Source organism: Vanellus vanellus (genome assembly GCF_965231255.1).
Source record: "Vanellus vanellus genome assembly, chromosome: 14".
NCBI classification, from domain to species: Eukaryota; Metazoa; Chordata; class Aves; order Charadriiformes; family Charadriidae; genus Vanellus; species Vanellus vanellus.
In genome coordinates this window covers 17102077-17121526 of record NC_138919.1, presented here as the reverse complement: position 1 = coordinate 17121526, position 19450 = coordinate 17102077, and the positions used below count along the sequence as shown (strand labels likewise).

At 47.4% G+C, this 19450-nt stretch overlaps 1 protein-coding gene across 1 annotated transcript in view; it reads right to left on the bottom strand.

Annotated features, from left to right (window-relative positions):
• Positions 1-19450, bottom strand: part of MAD1L1 (mitotic arrest deficient 1 like 1) — a gene marked incomplete at its 5' end in the record, with an annotated part of 391507 nt that overhangs the window by 221964 nt on the left and 150093 nt on the right. Inside the window, one exon of the mRNA XM_082490494.1 lies at positions 5331-5471. Coding sequence (XP_082346620.1) covers positions 5331-5471 — 141 coding nt within the window. The remainder of the gene's footprint in view (positions 1-5330; positions 5472-19450) is intronic.

Below are 19450 nucleotides of genomic sequence, written 5' to 3'. Positions count from 1 at the left end.
TGCAGGTGCTCTCCCCGAACACAGCCACTGGCAGGTGGAAAAGGGAGGGGAGGAAACTAATGGCTCCCTGACTTCATAAGGTCACTGGGGTCTGAAGGAAGATGAAACGTGTGAAAGAAGAGAGAACTCGAGATAATCCATTTTGCAGGAGTGCCAGAGGACACGGAGCCTGACCTGCTCTCCTTCAGAAAAGAAACGAAACGCGAAGGCCCGCAGTGGTTCTCGGGAAGGCTCGCGTCTGCCAAGAGATGCCGAAGTGTCCAGGTTCAAAATGCTATTTCGACAAGGTGTTTGCTTTGTCAGAAGATGATGTCCAGCCCTGTGACTGCTTCAGCAATCAGTGGGAGCTGATGCATGGAGCACATTAGCATCATCTCCAGAGAGAGCCTGTTTTCTCCCGCGTGAGTCACAGATAAGATGCTACAATGACAGCAGAAGTCCGGGCAAGTGAAATATATGCCATTCTGGAGTGGCAGGAAAGCTCTAGTGACTCGGATTTGCTCCTTATGGACACCCAAAGCGAGCAGAGTAATCTTCTCACTGTTTCTTACAGTTGTCACTGAGAAAAAACAGTGCACAAAGGTTGGATGGCAGCAGAGAGGTAGAGAAAGCAGGCAGAAGGAATCTGAAAATTAGACCAAACTCTTCTGTACCTTGCACAGATGGGAGGAAACCTCTCTGTAAAGTTCCCATCATCACAGAAACCCCTTCTGCTATGTAAAGAAGCAATTTACCTTTGAGGGGGAGAGGAAATTCAGCAGAGGAGGGATAAAGCAAGATAAATATAAAGTGTGGATCAAAGAAAAAAAAAAAAAAACAGAAGGTAAAAAACAGAAGGTAAAAAAGTGGAAAAGCACTGATGGGGGAAGCTGGGTGAGAGACAAGGAGGAACCGTTAACTGCTCAAATAAACATTTTATTGCATCCACACGTAAATTTTAAGCACTTTAAACTCCGGGGTGACTGCTAAGTAACTCCCTTTGTAAGGAGCAGATTGGTGGCCAACATCACAAGAATCAGCAATGCCCAATTTTCACTGCCAGCAGAACCGCTGCAGTTATCAGGTGCAGATAAGGTGACAATATTGGTCAATGAGTTTTGAGGTCACCAGTAATGCCCGTGGCGGAACAAAAACACAGAACATATGGCATTTCATGTGCTGAAACTGTCAGACTCATAATTAACTGATTAGAGTACATATGGTGCTCACAGACAGTGTAAATCTCTCAATGTAAAAAATGCTGGAGACCATTGAAGGTGTCAGCATGAGTCTTCCTCGCAAATCTCTCTTCATTAAAGTTTCATGTGGAGCCAAGTGTGTTGTAATAAAATCACTATTAATGGAGTTATATTTATGATGATTTCTCTTTGGTGCAGCTGGATTTAACTTTTCAAACACTAAACTCCACATCAGAGCTTTTTCACAGTAGCTGCTGCGTGCTCAGAAGCTTCTTGTTTTGTCGTATTTACCTTGAAATCAGAAGTAATGGGAGCCGAGGCAGTAAAAGTTAACCAAGATTGACAAGAGAACTGTTAATATCACCAGTATCGAAACAAAAAATCATGCCGTGATATAAACACGGCTACAAGACTGTTTATTTTAAGTGTTTATAGCAGCCTGGCCAGGGACAAACTCATTCCCTCTTCGGTTCCAAAACACACTTTTAAAAAGATGGTGAGTGACACTTCATTAACCACGTGAAATAGGCTGACACAGCCTGCTTGCTTTTCCAGCCACCATTTCAGACGGCATTTCTCTCTGCCTCTCCCCCTTTGCTTTACATTCAGTACTCCGCGAAGTGCGTTCGTGAACGCCTTCAGGCAGAAGGGCACTGTGGAGCAGGGGGTGGGCCGGGGGCAAGCAGTCCTGGGGGGGATACAGCCATCATTTCCAGTCCCACAACAGACTACGCGTTTGCTTGTCCGTGCATTAGAGATCCAGCTTTTCTCATCAGTCGTCAATGAAGGGGATTTTAAAAGTTCCCCATCAGCCTTTCTTTGTCTCCCAGTCCCTCTGCCCCATTGGGCTCTGACGGGACTAGTTCTTACGCGGTGACGCTGCCTGTCTGAAGTGATCCGGGACGAAAGCATCCTTCTGTATTCCCATTTCTGGAAAAGTTCCTGTCATCCCGGCGATGTCTGCGACGCAGAGGCAGCAGCGCTCCCAGCAGCTCTCCAGCCCAGCAAGGGTCGGGCAGGAGGGGCTCAGGCAGGACCCAGTGTTCCACCTAAATCCATCCTCCCAGCACACATTAATAAACTACTCCCACGCAACCCTCCAGGGCTTACATGCTCCTCTCCCATTCCCTCTGTTCTTTTAAACAACTTCCCACCTCCATTTATACATCAAGCAAAGGACTTATCCGAGACCTCATCTCCCTAATGAGTTAAAAGCTGTTGCCTCAGCCCAAAACCTTCCCAGTCCCACGTGGCTTCCTCCTCTTTCCCATTGCGTTATCCCTAGCACTCCGTCTTCACCAGCGAGCTCCCTGCCTCCCACAGCGCTGCTGCTGGAATGGGGGGGGAAATCTCCATCTTCAGAGTAAAGAAAAATCGCTGTTAAGAACATCACTGTTTCCCCTCTATGGCTTGTTCAGAGGGGGGGCTGCTGGTAATAGATTAGGGCAGCAAGAAGGAAAAAAAAAAAAAAGTAGTATCAAAGGGCACTCTACTAGGGAGCACAGGAAGAAATTTTGGTAAATTAAGTACCTGGTAGCAAAAAAAAGAAAAAAACCTGATAAAACAAGTCAGGGAGGAGAGAAATGGTGTGAAGTCGAAGGTTTGTGAAAAAAGTTGAAAGGCAGAAGCTATCAAATGTAATGCGAGAGGATGCCTTTGCTTTAGAAGCTCTAAGGGCTTTTCCAAACCCAAGAAGCTCGTGGAGCACAGCGATACCCGCAGTCTCCCAGCGGAGATGCAGTGCACAGGCACTGCGCAAGGGCTGCTCCCGTAACAACCGCCCAGTGTTCCCAGTGTACCCTGCGCTGCCAGGAGCACTCCTTGGTGGGCACAGCTGTGGTTACCTGCAGCGCTGTATCCTCCGTTAACCAGTGATCTTAATTGTTTTCCACACTTTAACCAACTTTGTTGCTTTGCCGCCCCGTGCGTGATGCTCTCAGACGGGCTCTTCTCATTCTTCTCTGCTGCTCCACAAGCTGGTGGCGTGCTGCCCTCCCGAGCCCGTCCACACCAGGCGCTCCGGGGATGCCCAGACCCTTCTGCCACACTTCGACTTAAAACGGGCTGAAGTTCCCTTTTTCCCCTCCCTCCCCCCCGTCAGAGACCGTTTCTCCCACATCTCAGAAACAACCGAGGCTCCAAGGTGCCTCATTCCTGCCGTCTCCTCTGTTTGCCAGATGAGTCACGCAGGTGTCAACATTTCTAAAATTTGTACAGAGGCTCAGCAGAGCCGGGAGGGTGCAGAGCGTTACGTTAGAAGTTATTAATAGCTGCTATCGACCAGTTCTTTGATCTACAGGCAGTTGATTACAGATGCTGCTCCCGATGACGAGACACCAGGAGTCCTGCCTCTACCTCAATTTCCCTCTCCGGTTTTCAGATTTTCACTAGAACAAAAAAATTTCCCCCAAAATTTCAAAACAGATGGGATTCGGCAGTCAACACTACAGTCAGAAAGGCAAACACAAATAAGTGAAGCGTAAAATTTTACTTTACAAGGGGAGTAATCAGGTCTTTGAATCCTGCTTCCAGCAAAGTCTTTCAAAGGCTTAAAGGTTGACATCACACAAAAGAAACCTCCAGAGAACACAGCTCCTTTCTGAAATTTTCCATGTAGCCCTTAATCCGTATCCATGAAAGCAAACTTATAATTTGTTTTCTATAAATAAAGGGGTGTAGCAATCGGTTCCCACACTCTTCCATGCTTTCCCCTGAAGAAGAAAAGGTGATTTGCTATTGCCCAAAGACACAACGCACATATGACCTATTCAGTGAAACAATTCAGGAAATCTCCCACCAACAACCCCGAGCCACCGTCGGAAACAACATAGAAAACGGGATAAAATAACCACCTATGGCTTTATGTCAGCGAGGGCTAATCCCGCTCTGTCCGGTGGTAAGCAGTATGGTGATGAAAAGACAACAGAGAGAAACATTCTGACAGCCCAATGCAGGCAAACTTCCCTTTCATCTGATGTCAACCAGCTAACTTCTCTATCAACCTGCCCAAACCTTCACAGAATTCCTTTTCTGAGAAAGAGGGATGGAGGGGATCTATGCCACGACAGTGATCCGTACCGCACTACGCTGCTCTGCTCACTGCGGCTTCAAAGGCCACTGGAGCCAGTATCGCCTGACTGAAGTCCCCACCTACCAACACAAGAAAAGAGCGTTTTTATGGATGCCAGAAGCAAGAAAGAGGTGTGTGCACAGTGGGACAATCCACTCTATGGCTTGAACGTGAATCGAGCAGCATCAATTTCTACAAGTTTTACCCCATTTGAATTATGGCATCTATAAATCTGTATGATGGTGGAACTAGACGTGAAGAAAGGAAAACTCACACATTTAGGATTATTGTAAAGCCTATGTAATAAAACTGCCAAGCTTTAAGACCACAGACATATTCCGAATATTTCAACTCATGACCATAAAGCCCATTCCACTATGACAGAGCAGAGAGAGAGAAGAGGGGAAACTCTGGAAACGGAGAAGAGGGGAACTACCTGGCAAATGCACGTTAACGTTTGCCTCGTTACAGTCACATTTCAGATTACGAATTTTCAAAAAGGAACTACAAATAATGAGAGAATCCCTTCAAGAAATACTTCTATCTTTGGAAAGAATGTTTTTTTTCTTAGAGAAAACCTAATAAAAAGCATTTAACAGAGTTACCGGTATTCAGTGCCAAGAAGGGAAGAATTAACAGTAGACACGTACGACTTTACTTCTTCAGCCCTTAGAGTAACGCTCTTACAAAGACACGCTCGCTCGCTCTGTACGCAGAAGGGCCCCGCTACACGTGCGGTGCACTGAATCACAGACTGCACCACCGAGAAGACACCTCACCTGCTCCATTTCCCCGCCCCGTTACTTCTGCTTTACCCCGCCGGGACCGGCTGCCCCTCCAGCCCTGCCGCACAGCCCTGCCGCCCAAGGCCGACTCCTCACACCCAAAGACGATCATTCTCGGCTCCTGCCAGCTTCGGCTGCAGAATAATAACTTGTGGGTGGGTCTTACTGATCCTGGAATTTTACTCTGCATTTTGCAAATCTGTTTTCTGCGCGAGCAGATCACATCACCAGGCAATTCAATCTTAAAGGTCTCAACTACTTCACCCCTGGGGTTAGAGGATGATGTTTCTTTATTACCTCCAGCTCGGTGTTATGAGCGTGCAGCTTCTGCACCATCTCCTCGGCCTCACGCATACGCCGGCTCAGCTGCGGCGAGTGCTCCGAAGGGGTCAGCTCGCTGTCGTACGACTCCAGAATCGCCCGCATCCCGTCCCGCTCCTGCCAGGAAGAAGAGGAACCACCGTTAGGGATAATGCCCTCGACCTCGCTCCGAGGAGAGGGTTTCCCAGAACAATATTCAACATTTTTGCCCATCGTTCTTTTACATGGCAAAGAAACCTGATGGATATACACTCATTGTCTTCGTATCGGCATCGAGCCACAGACGTGAACGCACAGTCCTAATAAAATAAATGTTGCTGCTCTGAAAATGGAAAAATTGGACTTACTTGTGTATATAAAACCACATATCCCTTGCAGGGAAGCAACGTGCATACACTCTAACAAGCAGATGGCAACTGAAAACAGTCTGCCTTCTTCTCGGAGACATTATTCTCATTCAACATGGCTGAATGGGTTTCTTCAGCGAAATATTTAGTGTAGTACTTGACATTTTTCCTGCCAAAGAGTTCCAGCACTGAAGGAACAGAATTGTCACAACAGAAACGAAACAGATTTGACAACGAACAAAGCGGCTGAAAGCAAATATCCTCTAAATGGTATGTGACTTATCACTCGTTAAACGCTGCAACACTCGGTGTTTATAATAAATATTTTCTCAGAGTTTAATATCTCGCAGACAATGTGTTTGGCTCACTCCTCTCTTTGCTGGCAATTATAACCAAACGTTTGCAGAGGAAGACCAAAAGAAGGATCCCTCTCCCCTCCACGAGAGCGTTCGCGGCCCCAAGTACAAAGCTCGGGCTGAAAGCTAAAGGTAAAACTTTCTGTGCCCCGGGTTGAAGTATTTCCTACCGCGTTCCAACTTCAGACAGCACCAACCGCCCACCTCCAAGGCACTGACGGAGAAGAAGAATGGGGACAAAAGGCTGAACATTTCAAAAAGTCGGGTGTGTTTTAAGGAGATTACCGATTCCAGCGCAATACGCATGCGGGGATGAGCCAGCCAACCCAGTGTTTTATCTTTTGACTACACGGAAGAACCTTGATGTGTGCGGGGCTACAGAGCCGGGCCAAAGCGGCCCAGGCCCCGGCATAAACCCAAAGAGCAAAAACTCCGAGGAAATCCCACGGCGCTGCCTCCCTTCACTGCTGGAGTTCGCCGCCTCTCCCTCTTACAGAGATGCTCGAATGCTCTGGACAGACCAGTTCCCTCCTGTGAATTCCGCCACCGCAAAAATCCAAAATATTATTAGAAGATCACTCAGCTTTATAGCTGTGCAGTTCACATCCAGACCGGGTCACTGCCCCTACGCTGAACTGGGGGCAGCTCACAGAGCCAGCCTGGCCATGCCACAAGGCTTCGCTGGGATCCCGCTCGCTGCGGGAGAGCAGGAATTGCCGGGGTAGAAACAAAACGTCCTTTCCCCTCACCCCCCAACGAGTCCCCGACTGGTCAGGGCTGGAAGGGACCTCTGGAGACCATCCAGTCCAACCCCCCCGCCAGAGCAGAGGCACCTCCAGCAGTGGCACAGGACACGTCCAGGCGGGTTTGGAATGGCTCCAGAGGGGGAGACTCCCCCCCTCTCTGGGCAGCTGTGCCAGTGCTCTGCCGCCCGCGCAGGAGAGAAGTCCCTCCTCAGGCTGAGATGGAACTGCCTATGGCCAAGTTTGTGCCCGTTCCCTCTTGTCCTGTCACTGGGCACCGCTGAACAAAGACTGTTCCCATCCCCCGGCACCCCCCTTGAAGGATTTATCAGCATTGATAAGATCCCCCCTCAGTCTTCTCTTCTCCAGACTGAAAAGCCCCACGGCCCTCAGCCTTTCCTCATACAAGAGATGCTCCAGTCCCCTCATCATCTTCGTAGCCCTTTGCTGGACCCTCTCCAGCAGTTCCCTGTCCTTCTTGACCCGGGGAGCCCCGAACTGGACACAGCACTCCAGATGTGGCCTCACCAGGGCAGAGCAGAGGGGGAGGATGACCTCCCTCGACCACACTCTTCTTCATCCACAAACAGGCTGTATTTCAGAGCGTGAAGGTGATGCTCACCGCTCAGCCGCGCAAGCGGTGTACTAAGGTTATCTCCTCCTTCGCAATCTGAAGGTCACAGACTGAAGGCGGATCGCGAGCGCATGCGTGGCGAAGGGAAGGAACATTCAAATTCCAGGTGTGAAAATAAGATGAGGGGGCACTGCCGGAGGTACAGCGTGTGTTCAGAGCACGTCACAGACTGAAAGGTCAGCCAAGACGGGTGGGTTCGTCAGCAGGTAAAGGACCGCAAGACCAAAACACAGCCTGAGGCTGAAGGAACACAGATAATAAAATAATAAAGAAAACCAGGTTTTAACATAAATAGTACTAGAAGCTGTTACTAGCTCCTTGATCAGGTCTGGGTGAAGAGAAATACTTTTCCAAGGACAGAACAGCTTTGCCATAGTTTAGAAAGAATTATTCATCTGACAGGCACATGAAAAGAAGTACTTCCATGTTCCTGCAGAAGGAGAAAGCGCAAACCCAGCCACCCCAGCCCTGCCTCGCCGTGAACTCGTCCGGCAGACAGGCGGCAGGGCAGGGTCGCTCCATCCTCCGCCTCCCCCTGAACACGGACCCACATCACCCAGTCTGCCCAGTGCACGCTCCGTAGCGCAGTCTGCCTTTGCTCGGGAGATGACTTTCATTCCCCATTTATTGCAGAATCATTGTCTAGAGCACAGAAGAGAACGTTTAGCAAAGGGATGGGCTTGTCCTCGCCTGTTGTTGCAATTAGACCTGCAATTAGAACACCCTCTCTCTCTCTGTGCTCCTCGCTGCTCCGCTATGCTAATTCTCTACTAAGCATCTTTCATCGATGCGATAATTTAACACTGCCGTGTTCTCTCCATTACAGCAGGGCAGTCCCAAAATCCTTTGCGTTTTTTCAACAGCAAACGGGACCCCTGGCAATTCCCACCCCACCTGCCTTCCAATTAACTGCTGAATATCAGCTCGTTCGAATCATCCCCAGCAAGATCCCAGCAGTTCCCCGAGCTGTTCGGCTGCAAGGAGGACAAACTTCTGCTTTCATGTGAGGATGGGAAAATTGCACGGGAGCAGGACATCCCTCTGGGCTGTCATTCCCCTAAAATCAACTACAGACTTTGCCCTTCAGAGCTCTTAAAGGAAGAGTAAACTTCTCAAGAAGTTAAACCCCCACGCACAGTAAATACAACAGAAACTGTATCATGGGACAAAAAAGGTGCTGAAAAGCTGAAATAAAGGGCGGTACAATTAAACACTTGATCCTGGAGTTTAGTTCTCCTCTTTAATTATTTCTAAGTATTAATACTGTAATGAAATCAATTCTCAGCTTCCAACAAGTGGCCCCCAGCTCCATTTTTCAAATTCCTCCCCATCAAGAGCACTTGTTAGTTTGGCAGGAAACCGAAGTTCTTGTTGAGAAGTCCTCTGTCTAAAAAGATTCTCTAAAATGTAATACTAACTCAGTAATTGCTGCTCTATCATCTCATCCCACACCACGGGATAGTCCCCCAAACCCCATCAAAAGCTTCCCCAGGGACTTCCACATGCCCTCTCTAACCTTTTTCCAACCCCTCTGCTTTCCTGCTTTCTATCAGGAGAGCATTCATCAGAATTACTAAAAGGCGATCCCTCTGGGAATTTCCAAAATTTACCGAGCACAGGGCATCTCTGCTAACTCACCACGGACCTCACCGCGGCACAATTCCGGGTGCTCTTTACCTGCCCAGCTTCAAATCAGCACCGGAACAGAAATGAGCTTCCTCTAAACATGCCCTAAAAGCAGAATAATCGGGTTTGATGTTCATTATGAACCTAGGAAATTGATGCCCCACAGCAAACTCTGGCGCTCCGGCTTACAGCTGTGTTTGAGGAGATGCAAGTTTGAAAAAGAGGAAGAACAGTGATTTCTTTATAGGTTGAACAGTTTCCCTTCCTTCTGCCAGCAACAGCCAATTCACCAAAAGAATGCGCCTCCTACTACTGCGTACGTAACTAAAAAGAAAGCATGTTTTATAACCTTAACCACAAACTCCAGCGAATCCCATGAAAATCCGCTACGGGGAAGTACAGGATGGCACCTCTGCAAAACGCCATCCCTGCGGCAGAGCTTCTCTCCAGCCCTCCCACCAGCTCCTCTCTCTCCCCTGCGTAGAGCCAACGTTCCACCTGGCTGCGAGTAGCTCCAAGCCAAGGGAGAGCTGCTTCCCCCGCCATTCGCACACCGGAGGGCTGCCACGGTGCTTCAGAACCAGCAGTGGCGTAACTGGGCTCCTCCAGGGCTTCTGCCTTAATTTTAAGGAAGGACCTGAGAAGTGTTCATAGAAGTACCAACATCATCTTCATCCCGACCCCTCCGGCACGGCTCCACGGGCAGCCCGCGGCTTCAGGTGTCTGCCCGCTGAGGAGGAGGAGAGGGACTCCCCGCTGTGCACCGGAAGCAACTGAAAAGTAAATATATACAGCCAAAAAAAAAAGTAAAAAGCCATCAGAGCTTATCTACATACATAGAAACTCGGGCCCCACTCCTGTTGGTGCTCGTTAGCCCCTCCTCAAACATACCTCCACACAATTCACCACCGGCTTTCTAATTAGTTGAAGAAAAGAAAAATCAATAAGAAAGAAATTAAAGTTACAAATCTAAGTGAAGTCAGTCACACACCCAGGGAAAATTTGTTCCTGGGGTAAAGTTTATCTCGTGTCATAATTTTATTGAAATCCTATATCTTCCTATTGACTTTTATCGTTTCGAGCTGGATGCCAGAGTTATCATTATTAGAGTCCCGGTGTTGCTCGCAGGCCCGAGGTTTGGCTGGGTTGGGTTTTTTTTGCCTTTTATAAACAAGCTGTAATTGTCTGGTTTATTGATCAATAAATCTTTCAACTGCCTCCCTTCACCCGGCTTCTGTTCTGGTAAGTCTCCCGCACCATTCCCTGAAAGAAAATATAGGGTTGTTGTTTTTTAAAGAACAGATTGTTTTGTCATTAGCAATGAAAGAGCAGGAATTGTGCCGGTCCCTTCCGATAATGGCTTTTTAATGACAGATTCTAGTCACAGTAAAATCTGCTTTATTTCCACACGAATGAACTTCAACTATTAATCCCCAACCCAACCGCACAGCTCGCTCGCTCGCTCTCTTCTGCGCGGGTTACAGCCTGGCAGAGGAGACACACTCTGTACGGTGGAATCAGAATGATATTTCCCACTCGGTGCTTTTTTGCTGGTACAGAAATATTCCTGTTCCTGGCGCTGGATGAGCCTTTTTTTTTTTTTTTTTTTTTTTTAATTAATGATAATTTTTGGAGAATGTTAATAGACTGCTTCATTATAGGAAATCAGTGGCAAGATTGCCCCCTCCTCTTCCTCTCCAGACTCCTAACTCCAAATTAGTCGTAATAAGAGAAAATTTCAAGACTGCAGAAAGAAAGCGGAGCTTCAACATCAAACAGATGCTATTTGCAATCAGGTATAATTTAGCTAACTATTCCTTGTAAAAACACAAATAAAAGAGAAAGATGACTGTGTAACAGAGGTCTGTGCTTTCTTGCTTTAAGCTATACAAATGCACACGTAGAAGAAGGGAGACGGTAACTGGGGCTTGCCCAGATGTTTAACGTTAGGGAAATCAGCAGTGTGAGGTGTGGGAACCTAAGCCAAAATATAGTCAGAAATAAGTGTAGAACACTTGACTATATCAGACTGTGTCAGGACGTTTTGACAAAATATATCCTTAGGGTACTTCAAAAATGAGTCACGGTAATCTCTGGCCCACGAGCAACGACCTTTGATGAACTCGCAAATGGCAGGAGAGGCCCCGAAAACGGGAGAGGAGAGCAGAGACAGTCTTTTAAAGGAGGGATGGATGAGAAAATACAGACTCAGGCAATTATAAATCACTTCAACGTTTTGGTATCTCATAAAATACTTGAAGAAAACATTAACAATCAAATTGCAAGCAGCTAGAGAAGGATTAGGGACAAGAAACAATCAACTGAGCCTTAATATGAATAATATCAAACCAGTCTAATTTCCTTCTTTGACAGGTAACTTGTCTACTGAATAAAGGCAAACAGTAAATGTGATAAATCTCAACTTCGGCGATGTGTTTATCAAAGAGGAGGATTACAATTCAACTACATCTCTGTAATTTAGAGAAATGAATTTGTATCAGGGCGATGAGACGCAGGAAAGCAGAGCACGGAGCCCTGCAGGTCGCGCAGCCCCACAGACGCCCGCGGCCGGCGGCATCTGCCCCTTCCCAAAGCCCCGTCCGCACCTCCATCGCAGGACACGCACGTCCCTCTTCCCACCCCCGGGGCCGCGGGCAGCTGCCCTGCGCACCACGGGACAGCAGGAGCCGGGGAGGGCGCTCGGGGTACTGACCACCAACAGGTCCTGCCCCAGGGCTGGTGGCTGAGAAGTGATAAGGGATTGAGCCATAGCTAAGCTTTACTTTGGAATTAGGCTCCTCTCTTCAACGACTATGTTCACCTCCCATTGTCTCATGGAAAACGCGGGGGGGGGAAGTCAAAACAAAGTGACAACAAGAGGCAAGAAACTTCAGCTGTGGTTAAAGGCATCTTCGGTCAGACTTTGCTATTACGGGAACGCATCTACGGGAGCGACATCCCCTCAGCTCCCGACCCTCTGGGGGCACTGCTAACAAGAGCTGATCCAGTCATCCAGAACGGACAAAAACCCCACGAGTTCTGCGCCAAACAAAACCGGCAAAAATTCAATTACCAGAAACTTTTCGAATCTTCCCTGTCTACAGCAGCACCTACTGTCACCAGAGGGCAAACGGTTCCCCTTCCTCTCGCCACCCTTAGCTTTTATAGTAATCATCTTTAAAATCCCCAAATTTTCTATTCCCAAACCTCCAAATAGCTTCCTTCTCAGCTACAGCCCTTTCCCAACGTTCCTCTCTGTGGCTGACCTATTTTCACATTACTTTGCAAATTAGAACCGACTGCAGACACATATGTATATACACACCATTGACTTTCTACTCAAGACCTCAATTAAAACAGCATTTACAAAAAAGCCCGTTAACTCCACAAAAATAAAAACATCCAGCAGACTTCACTACCCTTGCACTGGCAAGAAGAATGTCAGAGAATGGTTTTTCAAAATATTCTTACTTCCCGAACGTGACGTTCTATATATCAACCCTCTGCTTGTATTTTTGCCCCTGAAGCCAACATAAGGCTCTCGCAGGAGTCTAAAGATGGATTTAACCTATAAAGAAGCCCTTCAGATGTACTGCACGCCCTACAATCAAGGCTTCTCCCACAAAAATAAAACATTTACTCTTTATAAGTCCAAGCACCTCCATCCCTGTCTAACCTGACCAGGCGGAAGAGAGGTCAGAAAGACTGATGTACTATGTAACCACAAGCGCACGGCAACCCGGGAATTAAGCATCCCTCTCTCTCCCATCATTTCTCTACAACTGACGGTTTTCAACACTTTTTCTGATACTCTCATAGCGGAGCCATTTTGTCGCCAGGAAAGGTACCGCGTCATTAAGGTTGAACACCAACTTTCCACCCAAGGTTGGAAGCCTGGAGAAAGCCACCAGGGGAAACCGGGGTGAGAAGAGGACACAACCAGGCAGAGAGCCTCAGAAAGGTGATCAAAGGCTAATTTGAGGTGCCGGAACAAGAGACACTCTTAGGTTCTCAACCATCATTTCTCAAATTTTGGAGAGGCTCTGCAACCTGTCTGCTCCTTTGGCGAAGGTTCAGCAGGCAGCTTTAATTCACGCTTACAAATACCTGTGTATCTTATATATTCTGTAAGTTTTCCCCCGGAGTTCCACTTCTTCCTTTCTAGCTCCTGTCCCTCGCCTCCAACGCTTCTCTGCAGAGGGCTCGGCTTGCCTCAGACCCTGGCAAAGGACCAGAGCGAATAAAGCCACTCTAACTCTTTTAATCTGTCTCCGATAAACCCTCTGCTTACTATCCTTAGGAAAATCGTGCATGGGCTCTAAAAGCCTCATTCCGCGTATAGCACATCCATATGCCAGCTGACAAGCAATCACACAACCGACACTGCAGCAAACGAAATATTATCTGACTAAACTACCCCTGGGGTCCTCTTGCTTCACAGCGAGTTTAACATGTTTAGTTACGTTTCCTAACCTCCCGCTGCCGTGAAATAATTTTATGATTTTTCTTCATTTAACTCCCTTCTACTGGAGCGCTCGCCACTGCCTATCTCTAGCGTCAGCTTGGTTTTTTCTATGGCGGCGTATTTCTCACCTCGTCATTCCAAAACCCCTCCTCTCTCTCCCGTTTCTCGCAGCCCCGCTGCTCAGGCGCTGGCAATCTTGCACAAGCGCGAAGCTGCTTTATCCACCTGCCTCAGCACAGGGCCGCTCGCCGTCTGACACCGCGCGCACCGTGCGCATCGGAAAACCAGGCGTTTCTTTAAAAAAAAAAATTAAAATTAATACCATATCTTCTTCAACCTACCCACTAGATCACCGTCGCTGGCAGAGGGAAGGCATACAGCTGACAAGGAAATGTATTCATCCTTACTTACTGGCAATAGAAAACTAATATTTTATTCATCTACTAAAAAAAAAAAAAGGAAAAAAAAAAAAAAAAGCCTTATTCAGCCCTGAAAAGACAGTTTTTGTGAGGGTGCATCAGATTCTTCTATTCTGCCAGTGTCTACAGCACGTGAAAATTGAGCCCTATCTTCATTCCGTACCCTTGGACTTCTTTTTCCTCCTGCCTACTAAGTAACCCAGATACTGGCCTCTCAATCTCTTAACAGCCAGTTTCCTGCAGTTTCAACTGCTTAAATATCATTAACTTGGGAGAAAAGTAAACCGAACCGTGCTCTAAGCTGGTGCAGTTATCTCTGCAGAAATAAAGGAGGAGGAATCGCAGGACCACGGGCGCTGTGCTCCTGCGGTATTCAGGCTAAACCAGAACCGAGGCAGGAGGGTAAATCTCTCGCATCAGATTTTGAGGACGGCAAAATCAGAGAGCTGAGTTCATCCGATCAGCTCAACACAGCACATTCCATTGAACTCGAGAAGTAATTTCTTGGTCCCCTTATGATGTGTCAACAGCTCGAGAAGTGCGGCAGCTGGGGCTTTTTGAAAAAGGCAAAGAAAAAGGGCTTTCAGCTAACGCTTCAGAATATACATCAGCTGACTGCTTTATTACAAAATATTAATAATTTCCCGTATTTTACTTAAGTCATAAATCATTCTCTTTACTACTTCCAGGGTATAAAAGATCAGCGACTTCAATAAGAGTTTCAGAAATTGTACACCAAGCTGTCTCCTGGTGGGCCCATGGCACACCTGTGCTGTCCCTAAAGCCTTCTCAGTGGCGGAGCGGACCCACCTCCTCGCGCTCGCTGCTCCGCGACGCATCCTTAGGAAGAGGACACAGCGCAGAGAAGACTGGAAAGTCTGGCCGCGCATCCGCTGCAGTGGGACCGTCTCAGGCGAGTTGAGTAACGCGCAGGTGATGTCTCAGGTGATCACTTACCACAGGTGATGCCTACGGACACCCACAGCACCCACACTGCAAATCTTCATGTCGCCTCTGATCAAATTTGCAAGCCATAGGGGTGACAAACTTTTAGCAGGGCCTGTTGCGATAGGACAAGGGGTAACGGCTTTAAACTGCCAGAGGGGAGATTTAGACTAGATATAAGGAAGACATTTTTTTACGCTGAGGGTGGTGAAACGCTGGCCGGGGTTGCCCAGAGAGGTGGTGGATGCCCCATCCCTGGAAACATTCCAGGTCAGGTTGGACGGGGCTCTGAGCAACCTGGGCTAGTTGAAGATGTCCCTGCTCAGGGCAGGGAGGCCGACCCAGAAGACCTTTAAAGGTCCCTTCCAACCCAACCTATTCTATGACTCTATGAATGCATCTCTACAAAAGACCTTTCTGCCCACTACATGTTGGGGTTAAAATGTTTTCACTTATCTATAACAACTGTTGGGAACTTCCTTCAATTACTGTCCCGTAACTACTGCCCAGAAGCCCACAGTATTCATCGATCCACTCGGCTGCAGAACGCAGAGGGTAAAAACCCCCGAACAGCCCACACGTACAATACCTCATCCTGTACCTGCCCAGCACTGATGCTCAACTTGTTGACCAAAACCCATAAAGCAATTTGTTAAGTACAGGAGGCAAAGCGTGCAACTCCCATACTACATAAGCCATCTATAAGGCAAAATAACACATAAAAATATTCTTCTTGAAATAATAATAACCGTAAAGGGTCGTTTCCCACCCAAGCCTTGCTCCCAACGGTAAGGCTGGGCTAGCTTAAGGGACGGCTTATTTAATCCCACCCAGTAAGTTATCTAGGGCAAAGCAATAATAAGCCATTACTTTGAACTAAGATTTACTTGGATGTGCTCAAAATACTAATTTCACATCACCCAGCACACATTTCACATTACCCATACGACGTGGCTTTAACCTTTTGAAAACGCAAATGAACAATCATTTTAACCCTTCGAGTATATACGCCGACTAAAAAGGTTAAAAACACAAACTGCACCAAGCAACACCTCCTTGGCTTTTTTTAAAAAAATCAGCTTATTTTCTCAACCCAGAGCACAGTTCAGGCAACACCCTCACAACACATCTCATTAGCGTAATCAGGAGCCGTCTTCAGGGTTTGCTTTCAGACAGCAAGTAAACACCACGAAGCTCGGCTACTCTTTAACCTTGTGAACTGCACTTCTGAAAGAGTTTCCTGCATTTCAAAAAGAAAATACGCCGCATCGGCGCTCGGGATTGCAGCTTCTGGAGCAGAGGTTTGTCACATGCTGGCACTCGAATCCCGAATCCCGTATGAACGTCCCACAAGCGGTGTTCTTCCATTAACCCCTCCCATTCCTCTTGAGACCCAGACACGGTGAAGAACAAAATCGGATGCTTCAGAGCCAGGCAGAAGGACCGTATCATGCAGGTACAAGTTTAGGGTGCTTTACCACCATTCCAGTCTTATCTCCCCCTTGGGCTTCCCAAGTCCAGAAAATGACATTTAATAAATACTTCTGAAAAACAAGCTCTCACTGACAACTTCTTCGGCTGTTTTTATTGATCATATAAATACCCAGTCTCTCTTTGAACCCTGATAAATTCCTGACCTTGCCAGTCGTCTGATGGTAACAGATCCCATTGCTTCTTTCATTGCTTGAAGATGTATTTTCTTTTATCAGTTTTTAATTTGCCACCTTTCAGCTTCATTGAACACCTTTGGTCTTGCATTGCACAGACAGGGAAATCAACAGCTCCCAAGAACCTTCTCTAAACCACTCATTCATTAGACTCTGCACTTTCAACTTGTCACCTCTTATTTAACTACTTTTTAAGGTAAACAGGTCCAATTGTCACAGTTTTCCAGCAGAACTGCTTTCCCGGTCTTTCACACTCTCATCACCCGTTTCTGACTGCTGTTCTCCTCCTGCAGCGTCCTCAGCTGGAGGTGGGCTGCTGAGGTACAAATGAAGAGGAACCGAGAAGATGCTCGGCAAGTCCCTGGTCCCTTCCCCACCCCTCCGTGAGTAGGGGTACGCCCTCACCCAGCTCCTGCCTGGCTATAGAGCTCACGATCCCGACGTCTCCCGCCCATCAAACTCTTTCACACTCAAGTTACCCACAGACCCCGCTCCACCAGAAGGTCCCCGTGTGTGAAGACCCCATAAATGCGCTCAGCGCCAACTACACCCATTGGCAAACGCCTCCGGCTCAGCCACTTCAGAGGGCTCGGGCCATCGTCAGTGAAGCAGGACTGACGCTCTCCCGAAAGCTGCTGAGCCGGGGCACGGTAAAAGCCCCGCGATGTGCAGTTCGGGAAGGCAGCAGGCAATAACCTCCGCAACCACACCTGGCAGAGAACACAAGAGAGGAGGATGCACGTCTACACCTAAAAACCAACCTCCAGCCCTCGGGACAACAGCGCACATACACAGGTTTCCGCAAACTTTAAACATTTCAGAAATGAAACTATTGCCTTAAAATAGCCTACAATTTAGACTCATAGACTAGTTTGGGCTGGAAGGGACCTTTAGCAGTCACCCAGTCCAACCTCCTCCTCATTTAGCGCACCTAATACTAATACTAGCTGCCACGCGGCAAACACCTTCCTTTTACAGTGTCACAGTATCACAGTATCACAGTATCACAGTATGGTAGGGATTGGAAGGGACCTCAAAAGATCATCTAGTCCAATCCCCCTGTCGGAGCAGGAACACCTAGACGAGGTTGCACAGGAAGGTGTCCAGGCGAGTTTTGAATGTCTCCAGAGAAGGAGACTCCACAACCTCCCTGGGCAGCCTGTTCCAGTGCTCTGTCACCCTCACTGAGAAGAAGTTTCTTCTCAAATTTAAGTGGAACCTCTTGTGTTCCAGCTTGAATCCATTACCCCTTGTCCTATCACTGGTCGCCACTGAGAAGAGCCTGGCTCCATCCTCATGACATTCCCCCTTTATATATTTATAAACGCTAATAAGATCAGCCCTCAGTCTCCTCTTCTCCAAACTAAAGAGACCCAGCTCCCTCAGTCTTTCCTCATAAGGGAGATGCTCCACTCCCTTAATCATCTTAGTTGCCCTAAGTGTCACCAGAGGGCCGGTTAATTCCCGCAGCCACGACGACGTTCCTTTCTTTGTTCTCCCTCCACTGCCTCTGCAATATTAAGTCAACAAAATCTTTCCTCAAAACTGCACTGACATCAAGAATGTTATGCTCAAACCATTAAACAAAACATGAAGCACTGAAGTCACGCTTCATTAAAAACAAGTGGAAAAATCAGTTTACCAGAAGAAAAACATTATTTAGGAAATATATTCATCATATACATCTGAAAGAGAATGAGGATTAAATGCATAAAACAAAAACATTCATCAGTGTTTTAATTAAAATTTCACCACAAAATGTTGCACACTTCTGTTTATTTATATTTTATTTTCAACAAAAGCACACAGCAATAAAGAGCAGAACCACAGTACCAAAAAATCTACTTTGGTGTAAACTGAAACCACTGGTTTGCTTTCACACTAGTGAACTGCCAGATATCACAGAACGGACTATCGGCTTTCCTGCTTCCGGGCAGAACTTCATCAAAGTTAGAAGAATATGGTATAACCATGAAAATTCTTGTCAAAATGAAAGACACGGTCACAGAGGGAAGAAGCCTCTCCCTGCCACCTAACGTCATGGAAAGAGCTGGCAAACAGCAGGCAGTTCATGACGAAGATGAATTCCTACTTCCATAAGGCTAAACACCCCCGATGCAGAACTTTCTGGATAACTTGGAGACACTCAAGTTGAAATCTCACCTTTCCTGCCTTCCACGTACCAGAAAGACAATCCAAAGGACACTCAATCCACCATAGGCAGAATTAAAAAATTTTTAATTCGCAATCAAGTATGTCCTCGAAGACAAAAAGGTGAGAACAGACCCATTTGCACAGCAATATTTAAGCGTACAACACTCATCACAAATTTCATAGACTCATTAGAAGCACACTGAAGGACATTGAGGTGCTGGAGCGTGTCCAGAGAAGGGCAACGGAGCTGTGAGGGGTCTGGAGCACACGTCTGATGGGGAGCGGCTGAGGGCCCTGGGGGTGTTCAGCCTGGAGAAGAGGGGGCTGAGGGGAGACCTTCTCGCTCCCTACAGCTCCCTGAAAGGAGGGGTTGGTCCCTTCTCACAAGTTACAACCGACAGGACAAGAGGAAGCAGCCTCAAGTTGCACCAGGGGAGGTTTAGGTGAGACCTCAGGAAAAGCTTCTACACCGAAAGGGTTATAGAAGACTGGAAGAGGCTGTCCGGGGAAGCGGTTGAATCGCCATCCTTGGGTGTATTTAAAAGCCGTCTAGATATGGTGCTGAGGGATGTGGGTTAGGAGTGGGCCCGGCAGAGTTAGATAATGGTTGGACTTGATGATCTTAAAAGTCTTTTCCAGCCATAATGGTTCTATGATTCTATGATTCTATGATTATGGTTGGAAGAGACCTTTAAGATCATCAAGTCCAACCACATGTCCCATCTCTGGACAAAAGTCCA